General features: G+C 40.0%; 1 protein-coding gene across 10 annotated transcripts in view; it reads left to right on the top strand.

The window, feature by feature from the left end:
• Positions 1 to 27,523, top strand: part of CACNB2 (calcium voltage-gated channel auxiliary subunit beta 2) — a 261,929-nt gene that overhangs the window by 9,745 nt on the left and 224,661 nt on the right. For all 10 annotated transcript variants that reach the window (XR_005103594.1, XM_037382938.1, XM_037382936.1 and 7 more), the window contains exon 2: positions 1,586 to 1,678. Coding sequence is in view for 9 of the 10 variants with exons in the window: in XM_037382938.1 (XP_037238835.1) it covers positions 1,586 to 1,678 (93 nt within the window). In the remaining variant the exon portion in view is untranslated. The remainder of the gene's footprint in view (positions 1 to 1,585; positions 1,679 to 27,523) is intronic.

The raw sequence follows: 27,523 nt of genomic DNA, 5'->3' as shown, positions 1-27,523 counted from the left end.
GCCTAGACCTGGGGCCAGCAGTGGCTTATGGCCAAAGCCAACAGCTCGATGCGGATACATGGACTTGGAATCCTAGGAAATAATAGTGGATAAATAATGTAATTTATTAGTGTGATATCTCGAGATACCAGCGCACTAGTACCTTGTTATCAAGGGGCTTTTTGTTGTTGTATATTTTACAATAAAAATGAGGTTTCTGTAAAGGAATTTTTATTTGTGGGAGAAGGATTGCGAGATAGTATGGGGGAGGATATGAAAATACTGTCTGAAAATTTAGCATGTAGGTGATGGAGGCTGATGTTTGGTTTTGTGAGGTTGGTTTTTTTCCCCTCCCTGAGTTATTGTGGAACTTGAAAGTTTATTGCTGAATGCAAGATGAGAGCTAAGATTGGGCACAGGCCAAGGCAGGCCTTGACAGTGATGACAAAGACCCTGTTTATTGCAGGGAACTCTGGGAGGTATCTAAAGACAGGAGACAGGATCCAGAGGGATGGATTAGTAAAATGACATTTACAGCAGCATGATGAGTGAGCAAAAAAATATTGCATTTATCAACCTCGAGGAAAGTAATGTTTGAAGTAGTCAAGTCATAATTTTGATGTAAGTTTAGATGAATTTAAACGATGTGACTAGATAGAAAGGGCTGTCTCAATTTAGGTGCGCAGAACAAATCTGTGAGATTTTGCTGTACCCAGGAGGGATGCCCTGGGAAGGTTCTGAGAAGATGTCATGGCATGGTTTACAGTCACCACAAAAATAACTGGTTGCTAATAGTGTTCTTTAAACTCTTTCATGTTTTTTGAAATTTGTTTTATGATATTTATTGACGGTCCATATTTGTGGCACAAAACAAGTAGCTTTGGGGCAGTGGGTTTGAGCCATTTGCTGTGTTTCTAAACCATAGTTCGGTAATTTTTGCTTCAGCCAGCCACTGCTTTCTCTTGGTGTCCTTTTGATTTCCTAATAGATAAAAATGAAGCCTTGCTTTTTAGTTGTATGTTATCCCTTTTTCAGTTACATGTTTATCCTTTTTTTTTTATTGTTATACTGCTTTTACTTGAGCTTTAAAAAAATACATAAATATTATAAATTCTTCTTCCTTGGTTGTAAGGCTGTATCTGAACCAACAACTTGTTGGTCACTCCTTGCTGTTTCATGTTCCCTCAGCTGACGGCTCGTAGCTGTGATGCAGTGGAGACTGGTCCACTATCTCCTTTTCTAGCTTTTTTATAACTAGCTGCAAACCAAACTGTACTTTTTAATAATTTTTACTTGGATGAATACTACTATGGCTGTACAAGTCTATAAATGCTTCTCCAAAACTGAGTGTGGAAAAAAAAACCAAAAAAACCCAAACCATTCCGTACTCTGTTGGCCAAGCCTGGGTGTGTTGGTGAGCGCTTGCTCATATTGTCCCATCAGTTGCTTATTGAATATATGGCTTATTAATTGGCATGAAACTGATCATCTGAATCCCAGTTGGCCTAGGAGACACTGGTGATGCTTGTACTAAAAGCTTTCTGTGCAACACAAACTAATGTTATTCCTCTAATCTTTTTTTTTCTTTTTTTTTTTTTCCTTACAGTCTTACGGTAAAGGGGCAAGAAGAAAAAACCGATTTAAAGGATCAGATGGGAGTACATCTTCTGACACTACCTCTAACAGTTTTGTACGCCAGGTGTGTTGTTTTCAGCTTTTAAAAAACTGGATGAATTGCTGATGTTAATGTTCGAGGGTTTTTTTTCGCTAAATTGTCAAATCAATGAGTGATACTGGAGCCTGAGAAATAGCAGAAGTCTCTGCCGGCACAGTGAGAAATATTTAGTTGCTATTGTTTTGATCTTGGCAGGAAAATACTTTTTCATTTCTCATTCATTTCCATGTATAGTAGTTTTCATTATTTTTGTTACTCTAATGCCATCAGGTGATTAAAGCTGGAGGAGGAGGCAGTGTCTGATGGGAGTCCCTAAAGTGGCAACATTTGGGAAAAAGCATCAAAACCCTACCAGTCCTCAGGGTTTTCCTGCTTAAAATACTGCTGCGTGAGGCTGTGTTAACCAAGATCCTTTCCTCCCACATCCCAGTGTTATTTTAAGGCATGGGTTGGAGGGGAAATCCCTGGCAGTGTTTGTCCCCTTAGCACTGATGCTGAAAGGCCTGTAGAGGATGAAGTGGTGCTGTAGGCTCCCATGACCTGTGCCTGTGTGTGTGTCTCCTTCAAAGGGAGAGACCCAAGTGAAGCCTCGTGGGGATCCCAGACCTGTGTGATGCTTGGAGGGCAGCGCGATGTGGCCAAGAGAAGTGACAGGAAAAGCAGGGAAGGGTATCCAGAGCCCAGTGTGCTCTTTGGCTGCAAAACGGTGCTACTGAAGCTGTACTTTTGTGGCATGAGGGTGCGTTTTGATGTGCCTTATGGTTGACAACAACTTGTAGAGCATGAAGGGTACTCAGGGCATCACAGTGTCTCTGCCTGTGCGGAGTCTGAAATACAGTTCTTCATGCCCTGCTGATTTAAGCCATGATTTTGCAAATGTTGACTTTGTTGGAAGGCTTCTGGAATTCAGGAGGTTTTATTGCAGAGGTTTTGGTTTTGCCACAAGCAGACACCAGACCTTCTCTACCAGCTTGTCTTGCACGCTGTTCCATCTCAAAACATTTAATGGCTGCACTGCTGTTACATTGGTTGTATCAGTACACATCTTCTGTTTGCAAAATTCTTCTACTTTGTCCTACTGTGATCATGTCAGCAGATTTTGTGATAGGCTGTGCATTTGATCGTCAGGCCCCTATTACATTTCAGTGTCTGTTGGACATGGGCCTGAAATGTTAATTGATCAAGGGAGTTCTACAGTGGCACTAAACAATATGAAGGTGAAAACCCTTTATCAGTAAATTACTTATTTGAGACTCTTTGTCCTGTTTAAAAATACTCTGAAAAAGGAGTCCAAGTAGTGTTTGGGAGCAGCAACAGGATCTCCCAGTTCCATGGAATCTTTGTAAGGAAATCTGTGTTGCTGTTTTCCTTAGCTCCTCGTGCATGTTGAATTCAGCCTAGAACATTTTTAGCAGAGTATGAGTGTTTATTTTACACTGGCTGCACATGGTTCTTGGCCTTTCTTGTTTACCTAAATGGAGTCTGATGTTGGTCTCAAATACCTCTTCTTGCTGTCATGAGGGCGAGCAAGGCCAAGAGGATGTAGCACAAGGAGGTGGATCATCAAACTACATGTAGATGTTAGAGGTGGATTTCTGCAGTCAGTGTAGATCTGGTTGGCTCTATAAACTGTGGGGCATGATTTATCAAATCTGCAAAACAGAACATAAAACAGGGTTGGTGAACTGTACTCTAAATGTGTCTATATCTTTCCCAGGGCTGTAAAGGAAGCATAGAGTGTGACTACCTCAAGTGTAGATTTTACAGAAAAGATTTATGTATTTCCCTGAAATAACTTCAAATTTAGTAGTTAAGCAAGTGATAGAATGCAAATGACTGAAAGGTAAAATAGGCTTCTGTGGAAAACCAGAGATGTGAGAGACTGCCGAAGCAAAACTCAGTTTTGAAATGGTATTGTCACTGAAGATAATGAAGGGATGTTAATGGATAAATATGTTATGTAACATTGTCTAAATTTAAAAAAAGAAATCATCACAAAACATTCCTAGTAAGTAACGTACAGGCAGAGCTGTTCGAGTTGCAGCAGATGTATGAGAAAAGCGTCTCTTCACAGTTGCTGCCAAGAGGTTTATTTCGGAGCTTGGACTGTGTCTTCAACAGGCTTTCCTGCTCTGGTTCTCCTCCCCGGAAGCTTGGTTTTCTTCTGCACTAAGAATTGCCACCAGCATGACCAGGGTGCCCAGTGTCCCAGATATTAAACTGAATGGGTGTAGTTGCTTTCTGCCAGCTCAGCTGCCGTGCCCTTCTCAGAAGCTACCTGGGTATTGCATATTGCTTGTCACTGTCTTTCTTGGAGGATATTTTGCACAGTGTAAATGAACATAATTGTTTTGCCATAACCATTTACTTGCAGGAGAAAAACTGACTCCCAAGAATTTAGTGTTTCTCCTCAGATAGGTGACAGCTGCAGAAAAGCAGAGTGGACAAATGAATCCAAACTCAGTAAAATCAGTGACATATTTATTTTCTGGCTTTTTTTTTTTTAGTTATTTTATTGTAGTGCTATCTTAAAACCAGGAAGTAATTTTTTGCCTGAGGAGGGGTTTGTGGGTTTTTTTTGGTAGTGGTTTTGATCTAGATGTGGGATACTCACTCTCTGTTTTAGCCATGCTTATGATGCCTACTGTTACCTTTTTTTTTCTCCCACTTCCCCTTTTCCCCATCACTTTTTGTCTCCTTTCACATTCACTACTTAACTTGTTCTGCAACTTTTATATGCATCTCTACGATTACTCTTTCTGCACTCAAGAAGGAATCCTGGGGTTGTCCCGAACAATTATTGCTAAGGTCTGCCTGCATTCTTCATAAAGAGGAAAGACTATTTGGAAGGTGCTTTTACATCGTATTTAGCTGGCCTGTCCTTAAACTGCGAGAGCTGTGAGAGGCATGCAGGTTCTTGTCGTAAGTGTTGATGGAAAGTGGGCATTTCCTAACAGAGATATATATTGGTGCTGGATAAAAGAAGACAAATGTGTCTAGTCCTAAAGAAATGTTATGCCTGTGGAAGGTACTGTGCAAGAGCAAGCATATAGGATTTAGTCATTTTAATCCACAGAGCCACTGACCATTCAAGTTAAAGCTGCTGCAGGAGGGAGGGAGTTAGTATCTACTGCTTACATTGACAAAGCTTTATTGTGTCTGCATTTTACTGTTTCCTTAAGGACATGTGCACCTCTGGCTCCAGTATGTACCTGGCAAGTTTCTTGCAATGCGTATCAAATGCTACAGTAGTAAAAATAATGCCAAGTTAGTTTTATTTGAATGAGAGAGAACAAAGAAACATTTTATTAAAAATGCTTGAAAATTCCTGATGTTGTATGAAGAAAATGAAATGCACTCTGCACAGCCCTGTGTGCAATGATCTTTTCCATTTCAATCTGTTTTTCAGAGTGCTGCAACAGAGCAGAACAATCTATCTGGTATTGTTTCTAATGCATATGAAAGAAGCATTAAACCAAAGCAAGAGCATTTATACATATATATAAAACACAAATTTAAAAAATGTTCTTTTCAATCCTGTTAAACCTCCTGTGTGCTCTGAATTTTATCTGTTAATACAGATTTTTATTTCTGTTTCTTTTTACTTGTGACACTGTAAAACCTATGAGAGTTTAGGACCATGTTCTATTTGTTGGTTACCAAAAAAATGTGTTTAGTTTTGTCTCCAGAATATTATTGGTGAGCTTAAAAAATCGACATCTTGGCCTTCCTATCACTTGCCAGCAGCAACTGCTTGACTTTTCAGTAGCAGGATAGGGAAGAATTTTTTTCCCCCTCTGCTGTGTTGTGAAGTTGTATTGGCAATTAAGCAGTGTATTTGGAGAGCAGAAGCATCACTGCACACCAATCAGCTCCTAACTGACTTTAATCAGTTGTCTTCAGGGAGCTAAAGAACATTGTGTTATATAGTTTTCATCATCCTTTTTCAGTTTTGGCGTGATAAGCAGCTTGTTCTTAGGGATAGCTATGAAAGACTGAATTGGGTCTGATCTCTACTTGCTGCCATTTTGACTGATGCATAGTAATGATTTTGCTCCCAAGGGTTTTTTCAAAATACGGATCAGACAAAATGTTTTGCAGGCAACACTATGGTACTTCCCAGCAACATTATTTTAAGCAAATTGCATGTTCTGATAGCATTACATATTTTGTTGTTGTGCTTCTGGACCTGTCTTTGCTGAGATTTTATTTTAAATCCTAATGATTAATCACAGAGGCAGACGGAGTTGTTGGGATTTTTGTGTATTTTAAAGGCAGATTAGATTGTGAAATAGACTGGTAGACTATGGACTTACTGAAATATTTAAGATTTTTACAAATCTGTTTTTTTGACTTTAAATATTGGCTTGATGCCTGTTACACTGTGTTCACTCAAGAAACCAGCTATAAATAATTATGTAGGGAATTCATTATTCTGCTTTCCTCTAAGGACGTTTGCCTAGCTGTGTAATTACCTATTGAATTTTATGAATGGTAGAACTAAGATTTGCACTAAAAAATTATTTGAAAATATTGACTTAGTTTTGCTCATAAGCATGCCTCTTAAACTTGAGCTTACGGGAGAACTGAGCTGTGTCAGAAATGTATTCCTCCTCTTTAATTGCCACCCCCCACACCCCGATACAGAGCTCAGCTTTGACTTGTTTTCCTTTTCGTGAGGGGAAGAGCTTATGTGTTCAGCTCCTACACGCAGCCTGCCAGTGAGGCAACGCATTTACAGGCTGAGCTGCAGAGGAACTGCTGTGGAGTGGGCACAGATAATAGCTTTGGTCTTAATGCCCAGTGCTGACAATCTTATGCTGAAAACCTGCTTATGCTTCCTTTGCTAGGACTGCTCCTGCTTCTTGAAGACTACGTGCGAACGAGATTGTGGCTAGCCAGAAAATCTAAATGAATAATTGCAAAAAAACCCCCTCATTTGCAAATTAATATATTCTTACGTTCTTTGTGTGCCTCTGATTGAGACATGCCGTTTGTTTATGAGACAAGCAATGTTAATCAGTTTTTAGTCAAATCCAGTGAGGCTGTATTTGTTATGTTACAAAATCAGAGAACGTCCCTAGGAGTAGTACTAGTGTGGGAAAGCAACTATATTTTTGTTAATGTTTTTCTTCTCGTATGAAATATACCAAGTTCAAAGCGGAAGAGTGGGTGAAGCACTTGGTTGGGATTCATAAGAATGTGTCAGTTCAGCTGTTGATGCAGAGTTTCATTCATGGTTGGTACCTCAGTTCCTCAGTCACGCGGTAAAAAGCAGTTAGGTGGGGAGTGGGAGGAGGACAGGGGGCCCGGACTGCTGGTGTGTGGCTGGAAGAAGAAAGGGTGGAGGAAGGAGGAAGGGACTTTCCCTTCTGGTGGCAGTTGTGGAGCTGTGCTTTAGGGTCTGTAAACATGGGAAAATCGCATTAGGCTCATTGAGCTATAGATTTTCTCAGCTGTAGTAAGGGCTTGAAAAGTCTCCTTTTTTGGCCTGGAGAGAATAGAACAGATGCCCCTATAAAGCATGAGATTTTGGCACGCATGACTGGAGAGGAGATGGCTGAGAAAAACCCAGCGGAAGGGAAGTTCATTTGCGGACTTCGATGGGCCTTTTTTTTGCCTCAAATGGTTTCTAAGAATAGAAATCACAGTGCTGCCATGTGTTTAAAAATAACCACACACCCTCTAACCACAACAAACAGGCAAAACATCATAAAGCTCTTCTTACACGTCTGTTTGCTCTTCTTGTAGCAGGGTGTGAGAAAATTACACGGGGAACAACTAAATATAAAACTTTATTAAAAAATGAAGGATAGGAGCCCTCTTTGTAGCCTTGAATGGGCATACATGTTTGATGTTACTTTGCACGTGGCTGAAGTCAACGCATCCTTTTCCAAGCAGCAGTGGACATTTTGAAGATGAGGCTCATATCTGATGGCTGCTGAGCTGATTGCCAGCACTGCTTTTGAGCTTGCTTAAGATGATGGGTGGGTGTTGCGAGGTGTTTGAGAGGATGTATGTGGCCTCCTGCAAGAGGACGGGGGAGATGCGAGCCTTGAGGTGGGAGGTGGCATCCCCGCTGGTGACAGCTCTTGGACCATCTCCTTGGGCATTCTCATTGCTGCGGTCTCGTGTGTACCTCCTGGCTGCGTGCTTCTCCTCTGGGTCTGTCAGGGAGAGGAGAAATGGGGCTTTCCAGCTGCTCAGGGACTACCATAGCCTGCACTCAAGTTTGGCAGCGTTAGATGTGTCCCTTCATAGTGGGGCATTCAAAGGGTGTGACAGGACTCGTGCATCCCTTGGCCGTGTGGGATTTCTGCAGGTGCCAGGGCTGCCTCCGCGCTGCCGCTGCGAGGGAGGAGGAGGAGGCAAGGGCTTGGTTGCTCAGGCAGGTGGAGGTGTGAGGGTGTTTTCAGCACTTAGGCAAACTGATGGAGGTAAAGCATATAATCTTTGCGGGTTTGCTAAATACGCAGTTGGAGACTCCTCCGTCATAGAGCATGGCACTGGGAATGTGCAGAAGGGCTTAAACCTAACTGTGTGTTTAGGTCTTCTTTTTGGCCAAGTATCTTCATGACTGGTGATTGCTCTCTGGTGATCTCTGTCATGCAGTTTTGTGCTAATCAGGGTGTGCTTTGCATGAGCTGAACCTCTCAAAGCCTTAGAGCTTGCAGAGAACCTCCATGCCTGTATTTGCTGCTCTTTTGGGTGGGGTATAGCAGGAATCCCAAGAAAAAAATGACACAGTTGTAAACAGTTAGGATTGAATGAGGATCAAGTGTTTTGTTTTATTTTGTCTTCTGCTTCTCCCAGAAAATTCTCTGTGGTTGCTGGTTCTTGTGTGCAGCATTGTCTTAGAATAATAATTTTGAACATTGTGGTGAGATGCAAGGTTTATTATGTGCTATCACAGATGTCTTCTGGTGATGGTAAGCCCAGATGTACGAAGTATCTGCAATGGCACAAGGGTTCCAATGCATGTATTTAATATAGCTAATGCAAAAACTGTCAAAAATAGTTTTTGAAGATAAATGCAGTATTTTCACAACTTTTTCTTACAGGCCTATTTAGTTGGAGTGGAATTGTTTTAGGGTGGTTTTTTAATTATTTTTTGAATGGAGTAGTCCATTGGCTTGTGGTTTTTTTTAAAAAGGTCTTAAAACATGGGGGTATTTTTAGAAATAAGATGTTTTAAGTCACTTACAAAATTCATGTTTATGAATATATGTAAATGCACCATAAACATTGCTGCTGAATTGACTTTAGTTCGTTTTACAGAAAAGTAAATCTGAAGTGACTTTGGCATTTTAAATATTGCATTTTTGCTGAATCTTTTTGCTTGGGAATGAATGCCTAACACAAGGGAACAGTTTGGTCCTCTGTAAAGCAAAGTCATCTTCTGCTTCAAAATGCAAGTGCTTTCAGGAAAAAGTAGGTGCTGTTTGGTTATGTGCAGCAAGCTGATGCGATTTCTCTCCAGCGTGGAGCTGGGCTGCTCCTGGTCCTTGGCAGCGCTCCAGGAGTAAAGACAGATACCTTGTGTTAGCCAGAGGGATCTACTGAATCTTTCGTCTTTCAGGATACCCCAGTAGTACATTTCTGCTCAAACTCAGGAGTGTTTGGTTTCCTACCTCACAGTAGATACGGTGCAATATATACAAGTGCCATTTCTGTCTAATTAGTCACGAAGTTGCCAGTTCTATGGGCAGTCACAGCAGAGAGCTGTCTTCCCTTGGGGTGTGTATTTAGACAGTGCTTCCAACACCGACTATATATTCCTGTAGATTTGAAAGTTGCTTTTTTCGTGTGCTCTCACTCAGACTTTTTCTTTGCTGGAATATCAGGCGCATTGAAAAGCTTAGAGCTCCACTACTTCTAAAATGAATTGTAGATCTAAGGAATTTACAGTAAAGCTTTTTTTCTGGTTACTGAATTGCAAAGCGGCATCTATGTGAGCACAAATAGTGCGTGGGTTTGGTTTTTTTTGACTAATGGTCACATAATATTTTAGTTCGCAAATATGACTAGTCTGAAAAATAGTAGGACCTGAAGCAGTCCTACCTAGGTATATGAAAAACTGGAAAGCTACCCTTTCTTAAAATCTAATACTGTAGAATAACTGAATTCTTCCATCTCTGCCAAAGGAGGTAATTCGTAATCCAGTTGAGATGCATAGCATTAACTCTAAACTCCACATAAAACTGTAGTTTCCTATATGATAAATGGTTGTCATCAGATGGTTTAGTTATATGTTAATCAAGTCTTGGGTAGGAAAGAGAACTGGTTCTTGCAAATGAGTGAGGAGCTGAAGGAGGGAAGAATGGGTGAAATGAAAAAGGGAGAAACATCTATATATGCCTTTGACATCTTTCCTCATATTGTTTCCAGTGGTATTTTTCAGTTTTCAGTTGTATTGCAGATTGAACCGGAAAACAGTCCGTAAGTCTGGGAAGGCTGTTAGAGGATGAAAACTTTTCTGCTTTTATGCCAAATTACCTTGAAATGCTGTGTCTTTTATGTTAGAAATACAGCTTTAAGCCCTGGTTGATCAGTGGGTTCTCAAAGATCTGCTTATCATATCTCATTTTTGGAGCGACTTAGCTGAAGACAGGAGCCGTTGTTCCTGTAGAAACAGTGAAGCATGGCTAGCTGGGTTTATTTTTCCTATGAACTATGAAAATTATAGTATATATTCAGTAATCTCCCCTTATTACTTTTCTAAAAACATGTTATTGCATGCATAATGCTCTGAAAAATAAATCATGCTTTTTCTACCTTCTTTGACCTTATTTTTTAGGAATTCTTTTGAAAACAATAATGTGTCAAGGAAATATTTGCTTATAATAAGAAAAGATTAAAGATTATTTTAGCCTTGTCCTTGAAATAATTGCCAAGGAAATTGCCAGAGTTAGTAATACAGTATAATCAAAAGTTGGTTGGCTTTACACGTCTCTTTTCGACATTAGCTACAATTTATCCATCATTGCCATTTGTACTGAAATGGAAATAAGATGCTTCCTAAGCTGCTTGTATTGTTAAATAACATGCTTAAATAATATGTTAAAATAAGATCTCCCATGCTTAGGAGAAATAGTTTTCTCAAACTCCGTCAGCAGTTTGGAGATATCAAAGGGTAAAATTTGCAAAATCTTAATGTTCCTGTTACTATCTGAGAAAAGTGAACAGTATTTAAAATGTTGTTACAGACTTGACAGAGAAACAAAAGCACATTAATAGATTTGACCAACTATGCTGTTACTATACTTTGAAATCTGAATGTAGGAAATGAGTCAACACCTTACATGACAAAGAAGTGTGGTGATAAAGTGTGGTGTTGAGATAAAGCCTCCAAATGAGATGACAGAGCCAAGTGGAAAAGAGACAGCATCAGTTTGAGGCCTAAGAAGCAGTGATTCATTGGAGATAGTCTGGAAGAATTGGCAGTGTGCTCTGTGCTTTTTTTATGGAAACAACTTGGGAAGGTTTAAGATTTTTTTAATCATATTTCATTAATTACTCATAAGCAAGAGCTACTTAGACCAGTACTTAAATTTTTCGCACAGTGTTCAAGCCTACATGTGATATTTATTTATTTTAGAAAGTTTGCATGCAATTTAAGATAACTTTAATTTGCATTGTTAGGTAAAATATTGCTGAAGGTTTTGAAGAGAGAAACTTCCTGAAGATTACAATGCTCTGTCAGCAGACTTTCAGAAAATTTTGAGATTACCTCCTGTAGGTAGTTTGAACTTCAAGAACACTTATACACATTAGCGGTATGCGGATCTTATTTGAACCACCCTTTATGTCTGTATTTCATTGTTAAAGTGCATGCTTTGCCTTTCTCTTAGCAGCGCAGCCCTGGCCAGCTATGACAGTCAAAGCCACTCACGCTGCTGGAGTGTCCTTATGATAGTGGGCCTGAGAAGGGGTTGTGCCAACCAGTCAGCAACAGAGCAGGTGGTTCTTCCTTCTGCTATTCCGAGGCAAATCTGCTAATACCTATTTTTTTGATGCTCTGATGCCTCTCTCTGTTTGCATTAGTTTCCTAAAATCCCTGGTTAAACTAGCTGGGTGATTTATTAATGCTGTATTAAAACTTTTGTATTTAACATTTTCTGTTGACCACAAAACGCTTACTCTTAAAACGGAGTGACTAATTCTAAATCTCTTGGGCTCAGATGCAGGTGAGGGAGCAGTGCTGGTGAATGGGAACTGTGCAGGGGAAACTCTACATATGATTGCCAGGTCCATGTCAAAGCTTGGGGTTCATACAGGCCTGCACCCAAGATTTTCACTGAGAGATGCGGAGGTTCTGCTCTGCACTTTGAGGTATCCAATTCCCATGTGCGCTAAACTGTGACTTGTAATGAAAAGCATTACCCCTCGCGTCCAGGTCTACAAATTCCTGAACTTCTGTATGAACTGGCAGGTCTTGTTAGGAGGTTACCTGTGAAGATGATGAAATTAGCGGAGTCCAAAGTAAGATTATTTCCCCTCACCCAGCAGGGCAGTGGCTTTCCTTTTCCAGTCCTGCTCGAGTCTCATCTCAGCCCAGTAGACTCTTAATTGTTTTCTTCATCTCTTTCTGTCTGCCCGAACCGCTTTTAAAATAGACACCGTTATCATAAATCCTGCAGAAACCCTATGAATAGATTATGTGAGTTACTCTGTCTTGAAAAAGAGGCAAGAAATTTCATCTTTCTTCCAGTGGGACTGGATTCTTTTATTCCCGCTCACAGTCGGGATCTCTGGTGGCACACCTGAAAACGAATAATCTAAGCCACAATTTAAAAAAGAAACAAAGGATTGAGAAGCAAAGCCTATTCTGTCATTGCCTGTATCATATCTGCTAAATGCAGTGTCCTTTATATGCAGATAATACTCATTAACTGTTTATAACCCACAGTCACATTTATTATGAGCCTCTGGTGAGAGCTATTCCTTAATTTACAGTTACTTATTATAGTTTTGTTTGTTGACTGCTCTTGAATGATGAAAAGAATATATTTTTTAAATTTGCATCTGAGGTTTCTGTAAGTCTGCTTGATGTGTATGTAACTGGTGGACTCATGGTTGTGATTAGTGGTAAGTTTTGTGTCCTTCATGAATGTGAATCAAGAGATTCAGACACTGTGAGGGACGTGTCGTCTGGGCAGGTGAATGAACGCAGAGTACTCGGAAACCCTTCAGGTCACTCTAACGATTGATGAGGTATGCTTTACTCCATCAAAGTCTGAACTCCATTTCTAAAAAGAATGGTGCTGTATTACGCAGTAGTTATCTCATATATCCTTACCAGCCTGCTTTCTTTTTCTCCTCTTGGAACTTGGCAGTTTTCTAGAAGGAAGTAGTGATTTTAGAAAATAGAAATAATTCCTTTGTTGTCTGCAATTTAGCTTTCAGATCACTGTTTCAGAGGATCCCTGTCCCTTATTTTTGCAATCGGTTAACTTTCTTCAAGTGTATGTAAACTGTGATCTTTTTAGACCAATGAGTATGTATTATAATCACCTGAGATAGTTTACATACACCCTGCCCGTTTCCATATCTTCTTCCATGCTTTTTGAAGGACCCATATCTCAGACTGATGTTACAAATAATTGTTTTATGATGACAAGAGAAAGAGTTTTAATGTAAACACTTACTCATTCCAAAATAATTTAAAAAATTAATAGCTTTCATCTGGGACCAAAGATTTGAAACTTTGTGACAAAATAAAACTCTGTGGTTACATTTGTACTTAAAATTCTCTCTAGAACTGGAGACTTCCTGTGAATCTGTAAGGACTGTGTACTTACAAGTGTTGGTAGTTCTGGAAATCTTAAGTACTTCCAGTTTGGTCATGAACATTTGAAGTACAATTTTTTTTGTTATGGATGCATATATAAAATTAATATATATAATTTATACATAATTTATATGTATCTGTATATCTTTATCTATTTTTATATGTAGTAACCGAACTTCTGGCAATCTGAAGTATACAGCAGTATCATGCTTTATCCTTCCTGCAGATTTTTACTATATGGAGTGCATCTTGGAATTTACTTAATGTGGTCCCCATTATATGCCTGAAAGTCAACATGGTGAAATCCAGTTTAATACAGCTTAAGAATTTGGCATTTAATCTCATACTCTTCTTTCTGTCAGTAACTGGCTTTCTACCTTAGCCAGATGCGTCACGTTAGTCCAGAGCTGAATCCTTACATGATAACTCAGAAAATCCTTTGGTTCCTTTGATACGTGATGTCATGCACTTTTTATTATCCTACACCCTGTACTTTCTTGCAAAGCAGGGTCAGCTAAATCTGGGGCTTATTTCCAGCGTGCACCAACTGTATATGCTTTGGAGAACATCCTATTAGTTCTTACTTCCAGAAATGGTTAATGGAGCCCCAAACCACTGAAAAATCTGTTTATTTGGTACTTCATTTCCTGCTCATAACTATAGCTATGGATGTTTAATTGTTGATGGGGGGAAGCACTTGTAGGTGACTTACTTTTAGCCAAGAGTTACTAATCACCAAGGGAAATGGATAGATGAAATGATAATGAAACCCACTGCCGCAGTGTTTGCTTCATTCAATAAAAGAGGGAATATTCATCCATGGGAACAAGTAGTGTCCAAGGTATTGTAATTTCAGCAGGTACTTACTTCATTTGTCGTTTTATCACCACTGCAGCACAAAAGTGCACAGCTTCCTCCCCCCCGTCCCCAGCTGGGAAGGGAGTCAGTCCTCTGCGGTGGTTTCTTTGGGGCTGCTCTGAACTGGATCTTGTGCTGTGCTCCTGACTAAAGGCTGAAGCGTGTTGTTCAAAAGGTGGCATCGATGTGCTCTGTTTTTCCAATTTTTGTGCTGTAAACCACTAACCTGTTTAGGCTTGCCAGTTCTGTTTGTTCTGCAGGCTGTTGCCAAGAAGAGACAGACCTTGGTCAGATAGTATTATTAATTCTACTGTTTCCAAGGTAATTTTAATTTTCCATCATTGGGAAATTCGTGGTCTGTCAACTTAAAATTCTGGATCAATTTACACATCAGAAAAGAAGAGTTCTTAATTTAGACATTGAATGCCTTCCTCTTACTGCCTGACTGTTTGGTAGACATTGGACTTGAGGGAAATCCTGTTCCTAGCTTATACAAAACTTAAACAGAAAGTTTCTGGGCAGACTTTCTTGGCAGCACACACAAGATTTTATTTTTCATGTTAGAAAAGCTCCTTGTATTTATAAGACTGGTATTATTCATGGTTTTTCAGAACACATACTTGAAGTCAAGCAGCTGCAATTTACAGTTAATCTGGCAAACATTTACCTCTCTGCTTACTCAGAGTGTCACTCAGGGATTTTTCTCTACTAGCTCTTTAAAAGGCTTTTTGAAAGGTCTCAACAATGTGGTTCTGCCAGCTATGGAACAAGACTTTAACTTGGTCTTATTTGTACTAATGGACCTTCCTTTCAAGTCTGTCTATAAATCATTAAATTTTTCTGCGAAAGTGGTATTTTAATGGTCACTCAAGAGTTGGAAATGCAATAGCCCTTATGTTTCCAGTAAGACAGGATCTGTCTCAAAATACATCATCGGTTTTATTATCTAAGTTATCCCCAAACAGGAACACTACGAAAATCTGAAATGCCTATAAACCCATCTCTGCCAGCTTGGGAAAGTGCTTTTCATCATTTGGCACTTGGCTGGTGAGAGGATTTGCTGGCCACTGGGGCAAGGAGATACCCCTCAGACTAGTGGGCGAACTGCTGGAGATTAATTTACCAATGCTGGCAGCTGCCAGACTCCATGCTCGCACTGGCATGTCGGGGCGCTGAGGCTGCAGGCTGCTCAGCCTGCTATAAGGGGAAGGGTCTGGATGCTGTGTCCTGGCAGGGCTCCTCTCTGGCCCCCAGTGGCCTGTGCATTGCTGGCAGGCTGCTTCTCAGCCACAGAGTAGTAACTTGGATGTATATTGTATACATCCCAGGGCTGAAGAGTGTCTAAGAGAAGTCCCTATCATGCCAAAAACCATCAAACTTGGACACCTTAGTCCATCTGGTTTTGCCCAAACTGTGAGAAGTCCCTGGGTTTGCAGCACACCTTACCTGCCCTGTAGCAAGCAGAGGTGTGTGTGTGGACACTGTTGCCTTTCTCTTCACCCCTACATTGTAGCTTCCCTGGAAGGAAATGAGTTTGCAAGGATACCCAACCTGCTGTGTGTTCCCAGAGGTTCTGAGTCTGGGCAGTGGCTGGACCATTCTTCCCCTGGGGCTGCAAGACATTCCTCCCACGCCAGTCTTGTTGGCATGGGTGTCCTCAGCTACTAAAAGGAGAGATCAAATACTGTTTTGAAAGCATTTTGACAAAATATGTATTAGAAATCGTGAGGTAAGCAGGTGCCCAGTATGAGATAGGTCTGGAAACAGACCGAAATGGAAATGAAGTTAACTGATCGGTGCAGAGCATAATTCCCAGTCTTTGTAAGCAAAAAACCCAGAATACCAGGGTGAATGAAGAGAAATTTTCCCACTGTGCCTACAAACATTTTATATAGCCCATTTGCTGTATAGAGTATAGTAGGGATTTCTGAACAGAAGTGATTTATCTGATTGCTAGCAGTCTGTTGTTTGTTAGGTCTCTAGGCACCATAAATGAGGGTGACTGAGGCATTTGGATAAATGTTGCTTCTTCCTTATATGGTACATCCTTACCATCTAAGAGGGTATCTATTAATTACTATCCACTTTGCAAACTTGTCTGTTTTTTCATGAGAAGATAGGGTACAATTTGTACTATTCTATTTTAGAATACTTTTTTTTTCCCTTGCTTTTATCTTGCTTTTCTAGGAGAAAAGGAGAACCTGGTACAAAGTCAACCCTCGCTGTTACTTAGCACATTTTGTATGTCTCCAGTGGGTGCTGTTGGCATCAGCCAAGGCAGAAAGGGCCATTTGAGCTCTCACCCGAGCTAGCAGCATTCCTTTGCATGCTTGATGGTTATGGAGACAGACCAGCTCTTCCAGAAGTTGATTTGTATTGCCTAAATTAGTCTTCTGCTCTGAATTACTCTCCAGAAGAGGGTAATTGTAGTCCCACTGAGTACAGGGGGAACATCAGGGAGCCAGCTTTCTCATTTAGCTTCCTGTGGTTGGTTGCTGTGAACAGTCTCTTTTGCTCATACCTGTATCTGATGGTCAGGCTCTCTTCTCAGCTGATGTTTCTGCATCTGTTTAGCATCATTAGCACCTCTTCAGTTACTGAGCACAGGTTCAGTACACATTGCTACAGATTTCTGTGTCTATGCAGCTTTCTTATTTCTATGGAATCTCTTTGCATCTGTTCTACTCTATTGAAATCATATGATCTGTTACCTATGGGGTGTAGAATACAGCAGCACATAGGCTGTTTTTAATTTTATTGCTGTTCTGCATTTAGGAGTGACTCATTGCTCTGGAGATTGAGTTGATAAAACATTTGCACATCTCATTAATCTAATACTGTAATTCCCAAGAAACGTTACAGTGAAAAAGCCTATTGTTCAGATGGTGCATGATGAGCTTTACTTTATTGATAATACCATGGTCTGCATGTAACAATCCTAGGTGTAATTTTCTAGCAAATGAAAATACAATACAAGGACTCCTTTACAGAATCCAAAAAGTGATGTCTTGGAAATCAGACCTCGGGGAGCGTTGGATCAAGAGTTTTAAAAGGCTGCAGTTTAATTCTGTTAGTCATACCGTTCATTGTCATTAATATAAACCCTGATGCTTTTCTAAGCAGTGACATTTTTCTTTCTTTTTCAATAGAAAGCTTGGAAATTGATGACAGCCACGTGATTCAGCAAGAGATTGGTTTGAAAAGTATTTTAAAGCTCTTATTTTATGCAATGGTAGTCCATAAAGGGATACAGAATAATAAAGCAAATGGAAAACCTTATACGGCCTTGCTCCCCTGTAGTTTTACGGTTCTCGTTTAGACAAGAATTTTAATGCAGAGCATAGTTAGTGAGCTGCTTTTTAAATCTGGAGGACCAGTTTGATTATCTTGTTTCACTGACTGTTTCTTTCTACTTTGTCTTGGAATATAGTGTCTCATGTCTCCCTTGCTTCCCTCCCCCTCCAGAAAACCCTAGGCCAAAGAGAGCTAATGAAGGGTCTATACAGTCTATTTTTGCAATATAAAAATTCTGAAGGTGAGGAGAAACTGAAGGTAGTGTGTGCCTTGGCAAACAATAATTCTCAATATTAATTGTAATGGAATGTGCCTATTGCAGAAACAACAAGCAAAAATTAGGAAGCAAAACCAGTGGAGAGTCCACTGGAAAACATTTTACCATAGTCAAGCTTCAAACCTTTCACTTCAAAGACAGCAGCATTAGGCCAGGCTTAGGAACAGCCTGTCTCCCTGGGTCTGGGCAGCCTGCCTCCACATGAATTTGAAATCTCCGTATCTGGAGCAAAACCCTGGTGTTTGCCGTCACGCTCCTTCATGGCGAGCGTTAGAATTTGCAGCATTTGTGTATCTTCTAGTTTTGAGGCAGTCAAATGGTTATGCTAGCATACCAAGGATGAAGATTCAGACTGTGGTGAAATGTCTGGGCAGTTCTCAACTTAGGCCAAACTCCCTGGCTGGGTTTTAGGGTTTTTTTTCTGCTGTAAGAAGATGGCATTAAGAGGTGCTTGTGCAAGCTGAAGTAAAGAGCTTTGCTTTTTTTTAAGTTATCCATAGTTTGTGTGCTTATACACATTTTCCTTTCTTTTTCTCTGGAGAACATAAAAATAGTGCTTTTGTCCTGAAAGTTCTGGGTAGGTTGGTGGGCACCTGATGTGTGAATTTGCCCCACAGTTTCTGGAGGGCAATGTTCCCTGAGTTGCAGTGATTTTTTTTATTTTTTTTGGCTCGAGTAAATGACATCTGCTCTGGGACTCTTTGTTTACTGCAAGTACAAGCCCAGGTGCAGAACCTCCAATTTAAGAAATATTTCTTTTAACTTCCTATAACTTCAGATTTTGACCTCCACTTTAGGTTGGAGAGTATACCAACATGCAGTCCAATCTAACAGATGGTGCTTTATCACGTCTTGATTCAAGATAAGTATACATGAGCAAGTGAGCAACAGGTAAACTGTATGGATGTAATTACCTGTAATTAATGGATTTTTAGGTACCTGAAGTCAATGGACAACCTTGGATATTTCCTCTGCAGCCTGTCTCCACTGTCTGTCAGGGGTTCTTAACCTCTAGGCTAAGACAAATGCCAAAATAGTCCCCTTTACTCTTTTTTTTATTATTATGTCCAAACCTCTATTCTTTTTCACAGCTTAAGACAGTGCTGGTCTGTGGATAAAATCTGGAGTAAAAGAGGAAAATTTTATCAGGAGGTTATGTCCCAAATTTTAGCAGCTTTATAGTAAAAGACAAAAAAGAAATGTACTGTCCTAAACCTTGCTTTATTACCAAATAAACCTTATAAGAATAAATAACTGTAGGTATGTTTGTAGTATATGTTTGAAAGAGCAGTTTTTATCAAAGCTTCATTGTTTTTAAATTTCCATAGAAATGTCTTTTTTAATAGTGATTAGTAACATCTTCTGTATGTTACAGGCATAGAATAGAGTACATAATCTTCCTAGAATGTGTTGGACACAAGCTTTCACTGTTCTCTAAAATATTGATGTGAATTAGAATAGGTTGTTTTCAAATTTTTTTTTAAAGTACATCATCTTGGACCGTTTATTCCCCCTTATTTTTTACTTACAAGCTGCATGATTATATAGAAGTATTTCTGGTATTGGAATTTCCCTTTGTATTTCTTCAGATATGAAAAGCCTTTTAGGCTGGATTTATGTAAGAGCTTTTGTTCGAGATATCTTGCATGTCCTTTAAAAAAAATACAAAAAAGTGTGTCGATGATTAAATTGTGAATTAAATATGCTTTGATACTGAAGCAGCTTTTATTGAGGCAGTAGGCACCTGCCATGTATTTGGGAGCAAGGAGAATTGCAAGAGGAATGAGAGAGAGTCAGAACATGATTAAAACTTGGGAAGATGCTGAGATAAGGGTTTTGGCACTGGGATGGCTTTCATGATGTGCAGGCTGTGGGGTGAGTTTCCACAGCTAGGAGGGCACCCCCGGAGCAGCCTGTGAGAAGCTGGGAAGCAACAGCCATGAAGAGGCAGGGAGTGAAGACAATGTGCGGCCAGGAGTGGGAGCCCTGAGTGGCTCCTTGTGTCCCACCTGGGCCATTGTTTCCTCAGGGACTGGCAAGAGCCTTGTCCTTGAGCAAGGACGTGGAGCAGGCAAAGGGAAGGTTACTTCGGAGTGGGAATCGCAAACATGGGGGAAGTACTCACACCATTTCTTTGGTGTCCTACAGGTATGGGGCCAGCTCTGCGAAGAGCAGGTTGTGGATAGGTGTCCAAGCAAAGTAAATGTATGTCATGTTTTATTTTCTTCAGTTGGAAAAGCGAATGGGAGGGGTTTGTTCTTAGCCTCTATCAGCATGTGTGGAAGGCACGTGTGTCAGGCTGTGGTATCGACTGTGTGAGCAGGGGGCCTCTTCTGCCTGTGACCCTGCTAATTGCGTTAAATGAGCATGGAAGGAGGGAAAAATATGAAGTGCTTGAGCAGCTGACAGGAGTGTTCAGTGTTTAATATCCTTATCTGCCCAGAAATTTAAGGGCTACAGAGGCACGATTTGTTACAGCCATTTTCCCCTCTTGGAGCTGTCATCAGGGTAGTAAGTAATGGATTATTTCAAGGAGGAAAAAGGTGCCTCAAAGACACAACTCACTGCTCTCACAAATGACTTTTTATCTTTTTTTCCACATATGTTTAAATTATTTATATCAGAGATTCGGAAATAGTGCCCTGGTAGCGAAGTTGTAGGAGAGTATAGCAAAGGCTGCGAGCTTTTGAATTTGTGGTGTGAATTTCTCTGATCTTGATGAAATGCAGACTTAATAGCTACAAATGTGTGTTGCTGTATCTTGGGGGGAAGGCTCTTACCTCCTTGAAGCAGAGGCAGCTGGTGCATGCGGTGACTGGTGTCACAGGTCTGCATGGGCCGCGAGCAGCTGTCCTGCAAACCAGAGGGAGTGTAGAGGCAGCAGTTTGCCAGCTATTGCATTCTACTGTTAATCTTTCTTTTTGAGGCCTATTTAGTTTTATGATGTTTTAGGCCATTGGTATTTGATTTTTATCCTGTGACGTAAAATATAGCTACTGTGTTAAGAAGAGAAGTGTAAGAAGTGTCTGTCATTCACTGAAAAAGAATTATAATAAATATTTATGCCTTGAAAATTATTATTTTTAATGAATAAATACGTATTTTTAAAAAAAGTTTTGGGATGACTTCAGTTTTATCTAGCAGTGCTCTCCAGCAGTTCTACATGAAGTAGTTCTACATGTTGCCCCAGAACTGCTGTGCTCCAGGTCTTCCCCTTGCTGCTGCCATACCACATTGCCCATCTGTTTCTTTAGTTGACAACATACAGCTATTAATAGAATATTGGTCAAATTAATGATATTGAGTGGTTTTTACGCTATAAATAAACTTAGTATGTCTTTAATTCTGGAGGAATGCCTTTTTTTTCTGTTCCTTACACAAAGCTTGTGCTAGTTTTTTTGTTTTATTCAACCTGTGGAATAATCTGGCTCCTATCTGAAGATGCTGGCTGTCATGGTAAAGTACTAAAGGCTACTGCTACTTTTAGAGGTGATTGTTAAAGATATTTCACTTTTTTTCTTACTTTTGTAGGGGTATTAGATACACAGGCTAGCTCTAGTTATGATGCTTTTAAATTTAGATTTGTTTTTACTTAATGATAAAGGAAACCAAACTATAAGAAAATAAAATGTTCTCTTTGCTGAGATCAAGATTTATTCTATCTAATATATTATGCAGAAATCTGTGCTTTGTTTTCTAAATTGTATGTGGTTGTTTCCAAAAGTAAGCAAAATTTGATATGAAGTGGAATAAATCAAAAAGAAGGATGAGGAGTTATAAGTTTTCTTGATAATGTCAAAAGTTAACATAATAGGTATATGTTTCTAGATATGGGAGGAATCACCAAGAGTATGTTTTGATGCCATTACTATTTGTGAGACCAGTTGGCATTTTTTCTTGCTCCTTGCAGATAAAAAAAGAAAAGAATTACCCATTTTTTTTTTCATTTTTTTGATGCAGCTTCTGAGATATTTAAATGTCTGGACAATTTGTGAAAGGCAATGAGACATGTGCATGTTGTCCTGAAGAAATAATCATGGATTCAGTAAAATTGAACCCATGTTAGCTTGTTACATCATTTGCATGTTGAGCAGTTAAAAAAATTTTGCTCTACTGTCTGTTAGTCTATGCATTGTTTAATAAGCTACCAGATACTGCTATTTCTGATTAATTCTACAGGACCATATTTGAGCACTCTTAGCAATATTACTAATAACTGATAGTAGTGACACTTTCAAGTTGTCATAATATTTTCAGAATGACAGCTCATTTGTGTAACTTAAGTTTTTTACACATGAGCTTTTAGCTTAAGAGATGTGGCAAAAAGGGACATTTTTTTTTGCCAGAGAATCAAATGATAGGTTTTTATTGTGTTTCAGATAGTTCAGAAAAAAGCTAATTAAATACATCCAATTGATTGAAAAAATAGCCAGGTTTTAACCTTTGCCTTTTCTGTTTGCCCTTTTCCTCCTCCTTTTCTAATACTACATATTTGGTCACATACTTTCAATAGGTAATCCCCTTTGCAGAAGCTTGCATTGTCTTACACTTAAACTGGGTAAATCTCATAGTAAAATTCCTACTATAGCATCATGTAATGCTAAATTCAGCACCAGCTGGGTAACTTCCTCGTGCTCATGCTTGAGCTTGAGAGCTCCAACGCTGTTGCAGGTCCCATCACACTGGACAGAGTTTGGTACAAAGTGTCTCATGGAATCATAGAATAGTTTGGGTTGGAAGGGACCTTTTTAAAGTCCAACCCCCCCCCTGCAATGAGCAGGGAGATCTTCAACAAGATCAGGTTGCTCAGACCCCCGTCCAGCCTGATCTGGAATGCTTCCAGGGATGGGGCATCTACTTACTACTTCTCTGGGAAACCTGTTTCACTACCCTCATCGTAAAAAAATTTCTTCCTTACATCTAGTCTGAGATACAGTTTCCTTCTCTCTGTGTTCTGTGCTCTTGGAACACATTGGAAGAAGTCTGTTCCCAGTTCTGTTCCTGGCCCCATTTTTTGGGGGTACTTTGAACTTCAGGGCTGGTTACTGGAAGCTTTTAAAAGACTCCTTGGAACACACAGGTATCGGTGAGCTGAAGCTCAGTAATCCTGAATCATTTGCATCAGTTTTGGCTCTGTCTTGCCACGGCAATGCCTAGCACTGTCTCCTCATAGGACTCACTGTGCTGGTTTTTACTCGTAAGTCACTTCTAAAATAATTCTTTCAAGAAAGATGAAATCTAATCTTTAATAGATAGAGCTCATGAGTGGAGTAGAAGATTGCTTAGAGTGGGTATTTTAACATACGACTATTATAAAACAGATGTGTTTCTTGTTTTATTTACTTGCTGGTGGCAGGGTTCAGGTGTCTGTGATCTCTCCCGCCAGTGCTGATGCTATCATTACCAGGTGGTGTCTGCACGGACACTCTTCCTTTCTGCACGCCAGGGCGAGTGATGGCATCAGCTCCTGGAGGCGAGGCACAGGACCCAACGCCTGACAGTCTGCAGGAATCAAACATTTCAGACTTTGCAGAGGACACTCCAAGTCCTAGACCCACGGATGAGCTGGAAACAATTCCTGTGGAAGAAATTCAAGGCGGTAAACCTGAGGACTTGCAGGAATCTGCTCCTGCTGAAGCAACGCAGGACACTAAACCTGCAACTGGGCAGGTACGGCAAGGGGATACTATAGGCTGAAGGTTCAGGGCATTTCTGTCATTACAGTAATGTAGTTGTTAGCAATTACAAACTTACACTTTTCTCAGTTATGCTTGAGAAGGCTTGCTTGGGTTTCACAGATTCAGCCTGTGGTTTCCGTGGAGGTAGGACCTGCGAAGCCCCGGCATGGCCTGTGGTGCAGGGCTGTATTTTTGCCATAGCTATGCCCGAGAAGTTTCTGTATGCTGCTGTTGTCTTCTGGTGGATTGAGTGGAATGAGAGTCTCTGTTGCAAGCTGACATACATAGCTATCTTCTAGGTATAACGCTGGGCACTATCCATAGTGGTTAAATTAAATTGGAGCTATCCTAATGTGAGGTAGACTTTGTGCACAGTTTTAAGTTACTGCGCTCTGTTCGGACTCAGGCTGAAATATGATTGTTTCTATCTGCAATAGTCTTTGGTTTCTTTGTGGTATTGTGTTTCTCTGTAGAAAAATGCACTCCACAGTGCCATCACAAAGCTCAAGGAGATATGTTTATATTGGGGCCTTCAAGTAGAGCAAATGTAAAATAACCTTTCTACATTGGAACAAACAAAATCTTTTTTAGTGTTGTTCCTAATAACGGGGGGCGGGGGCAGGAGAGGAAAGATGTCAGGAATGAGAGACAGGCTGTGATGAACAGTCCTGGTGATCTGATCCTTTGGTGTAGCATGAGTCCTTGCTCCTCCTGCATTGCAGGAAGCAGACATGTCTTAAACACTGGACTCTATTCTTGCCCGGTTTTCTCCTCATACTGTTTCTCTACAGAGTTTTCCCGTTTGTGTGAACTGTTCAGCCCTGACTGCAGCAGGCAGCTGAAACATCCCCTACGCTCCAGGTGAGTGTCCTACCCAGCAGGCTGGCAGGTCTGGATCTGTTCCCCTGGGTCAGTAGTCCAAATCCACTAGAAGTCGAATCTCAGCCTGGCTATCTACATCCTGCACGGGTGTCTTTCTGTTCCTTGAATACATGTTTTGTGATAAGTGTTTGAGGGTATTCCGAACTGAAATTTTCACCAGTAATCCTATCCTGAGCAATCCTATCCTGAACCTGAGAAGTCTGTCCCAAAGAAACTTTTGTTAACAACAGCATGTTGTGGCAAGAAGTCTGCACTGACAGATTGACTGCTTTTATCTACAGTGTCGTTCTTTTGAAGAACTCTTAATCAAGAAATGTTAGGAAGAATTCCCTGTCAGAGTGAAAAGATGACTTGTTTCTGGATGAAAGAGTGCTTAATAATACAACAAGAAAATTAACAAGTGCTTGACATTATAACAATTCAGGGCTCTGAAAACTTTTTTTACAGAGTACCTTGACTCTGTCAGAAAAATCTTCTGATGTTGAGATGTTTTTTTTTTCTTGTTGATGGTTTGAGCTTTGCAGAGTGGAAGGGTCATGGTGGCGTGGTAATCCTCTTAATGTGACAAGCAAATACTGAGGTACTCACATTTTGAAGAATAAATGCTGCTGAAACAGGACTTTCTACTTCTAAGATTTTTTTTCTTGGTATGAGCAGATTTCACTCATAATTTTAGCCTTTAATATTTGATTTTCCTATTTGTCAAATATCTTGATCAATTACTAAATGAGAATATTAGTCCATCTGTAAGGTTAAAGTGGGAGCGAGTTCCTTAAGTTTCACTTTAACAATGCATCTTTTATACCTTTTTATCCAGATAAAATTCGGTGTTACTGAATGTAAAAGCGTGCTTGATTAATGATCAGTCATGATCCTATTACATGTGTTCTATGTTCTTCTGGCTGGTTTGGAAAGTCAAATTGACAGGAAATCAGCCCCGATGTGTGTCTTCAAGTACGCGAGTCAGGAAAGGACAAGGGCTATTTTCAAAACCTCGCAATTTAATCTTGGCATACTTTATTACTTTGCTCTGACGCTGCTGAACATACAGTTTCAGAACACAGTAGTACAGCTCCATGAAAGCACTCACTTTGGCATAGCCCTCCCTTTGTGTAATGGCTGGGAACAGTTCTTGCTGTTTAGTTCTGTAATGTTTCTCAAGTTCTTTTTGCTGTTGCTGACTATGTTTGCAGGACCTTATACGTTCTGTGGTTTTATGTGTACATGGACCCTTTCAAAATGAAACCGTTAATCACATCGATAAAGTTGCAAAAAAATTTGGCACATGCACAAGAATTCTTTCCTTATATTCAGAAGCTCTTTTAAAAATTAATCCAAAGTACATCCCAATGTTTCTTTGAAGTCTCTAGTGAACGTTTAATTTAGCTAAAATAGAAGGGATTCATTAGAAAATGCCTTCTGTCTTAGGGAATTCTTAGTCTTAATACTTTGAACTAGATATAAAGAAGTTTAGAAGATATTTCCATTAGTGTTTCAGTGTTAGGTAAATAAAATAAAACCATTTATAAAGAACTAAAGAATGCTATTGTTAGTAATGATACAAAATGCTCAATCTATGCTTTAAAAAATATTTCTGCCTTTTTAGGACTGTCAGGAGGCCAACTTTCAGTGTATTCTGGAAACTAAGTACTTGCATTATACAATGATGTGTGTGTAGTTCTTGAACTTTTAAAATTATGTTTAGTTTATGAACTTTTCAACTTGAGATACAGCAGATTCTGCCTGGTGACAGAAAGTAAACAGAAGTTACAACCTGCAGTTTCATTAGATGCCTAGACTAAATACAGTTTGTTTTCTAACACATCAGTATGAATGCCATTCATTCCCCAACCTTTATGTTCAGGGTCTTCTAATAAATTTATGGATCTTGAGTCTCTTTTTCTGTCTTCCCCCTCCCTCTTCCCCCCCCCTTCTTTTCTGGCATCATTTTGTAATGATTCATATATTCCACTATTATTCTGTCTTTAAAGTGAAAGTAGTGCTTGCAAGAAATGCCAGTCTAATGGACTAGGATTTTAAATGCAGGTTTCTTACCTCTAGAAGCAATGCAGGATAGGCAGTGGCTAGCCCAGCACCATCATACAGATGAGAAAGCCACCATTTCTTAGCAGTCTTAGCCTACGAATGGAGAGTGCTTAGTGGCAAATGGCTGCCCCTGATAACAGCAGAAGCATGTACTGTTACGGGGAGCCCAGAATTAAGTGGGCATAGGAGAAGATTGTTTCCTGTAACGGCTGCATTTGTCCCTCTAAAGTGTGCATATGCTTATGTAAGAACAAGTGAAATGCTCAGCCTAATCTTTGGGTTTTTGGGTGACCCAAAAGGGATACGAGACTTCCCTGACTGGATTAGCTACGGTACTGCTCTCTGTTGGGATGCTGCTGATTCAGCATTACTCTCAAGGTATTATTCTGCACAGCCCTGACTGTGGTTTCCCATTCTGCGCTGTTTGCTCTGCTTTCTTTCTCAATGAGAATAACTTCATTGGTTGCTCCAAGTTAGTCTAATAGATCTCACATAAAGAAGGTAGTAGTTTGCCTCAGACTGGCTCCTTGGTATAACATACGCATTCATACCACTGCTTCCTTCTGTTGGTCTTTTCTTTGGATGCAAACAGAAAGCAACCCTAAAAAGGAACTGGAGTTTGCAGCATTGGCTCATTCCCAACATCTGTTACATCATGGCTTCTTCAGGGAGCACAGTCACGTGTCATCTTCACATATGTTCAGAGTACAGTAGAAAGACTGGATGCTACTCTTCCCTAAAGAATGCGCAGTTCTTGTATCTGTTTGTGATCAAGAGCAGTTTAGATTGATAATATCCTTGGAGGAATTAAAAATATATTTGTAGTGATGGGGTAGCTTGCATCTGAAGCAGCCTGATTTCTGTTTGATATTCTCAGTAGCGTCTTATTTGTCAGAATTTGCAGTGCCCATAGTGATAGCTTGCTTCCCTTAAGGGGATTCATGTATAAATTTTGTCAGACCACCTAATGCTTTGTGAATTTTCCATTAATTCTTTTAATAGTATTTGAGATGGTTCTCATGACTTCTGGCTTTTCTTCTAGT

Source organism: Falco rusticolus, chromosome 4 (genome assembly GCF_015220075.1).
Source record: "Falco rusticolus isolate bFalRus1 chromosome 4, bFalRus1.pri, whole genome shotgun sequence".
NCBI lineage: Eukaryota > Metazoa > Chordata > Aves > Falconiformes > Falconidae > Falco > Falco rusticolus.
Note: the sequence above shows the minus strand (reverse complement) of the source record. Positions and strands in the feature narration are given on the sequence as shown.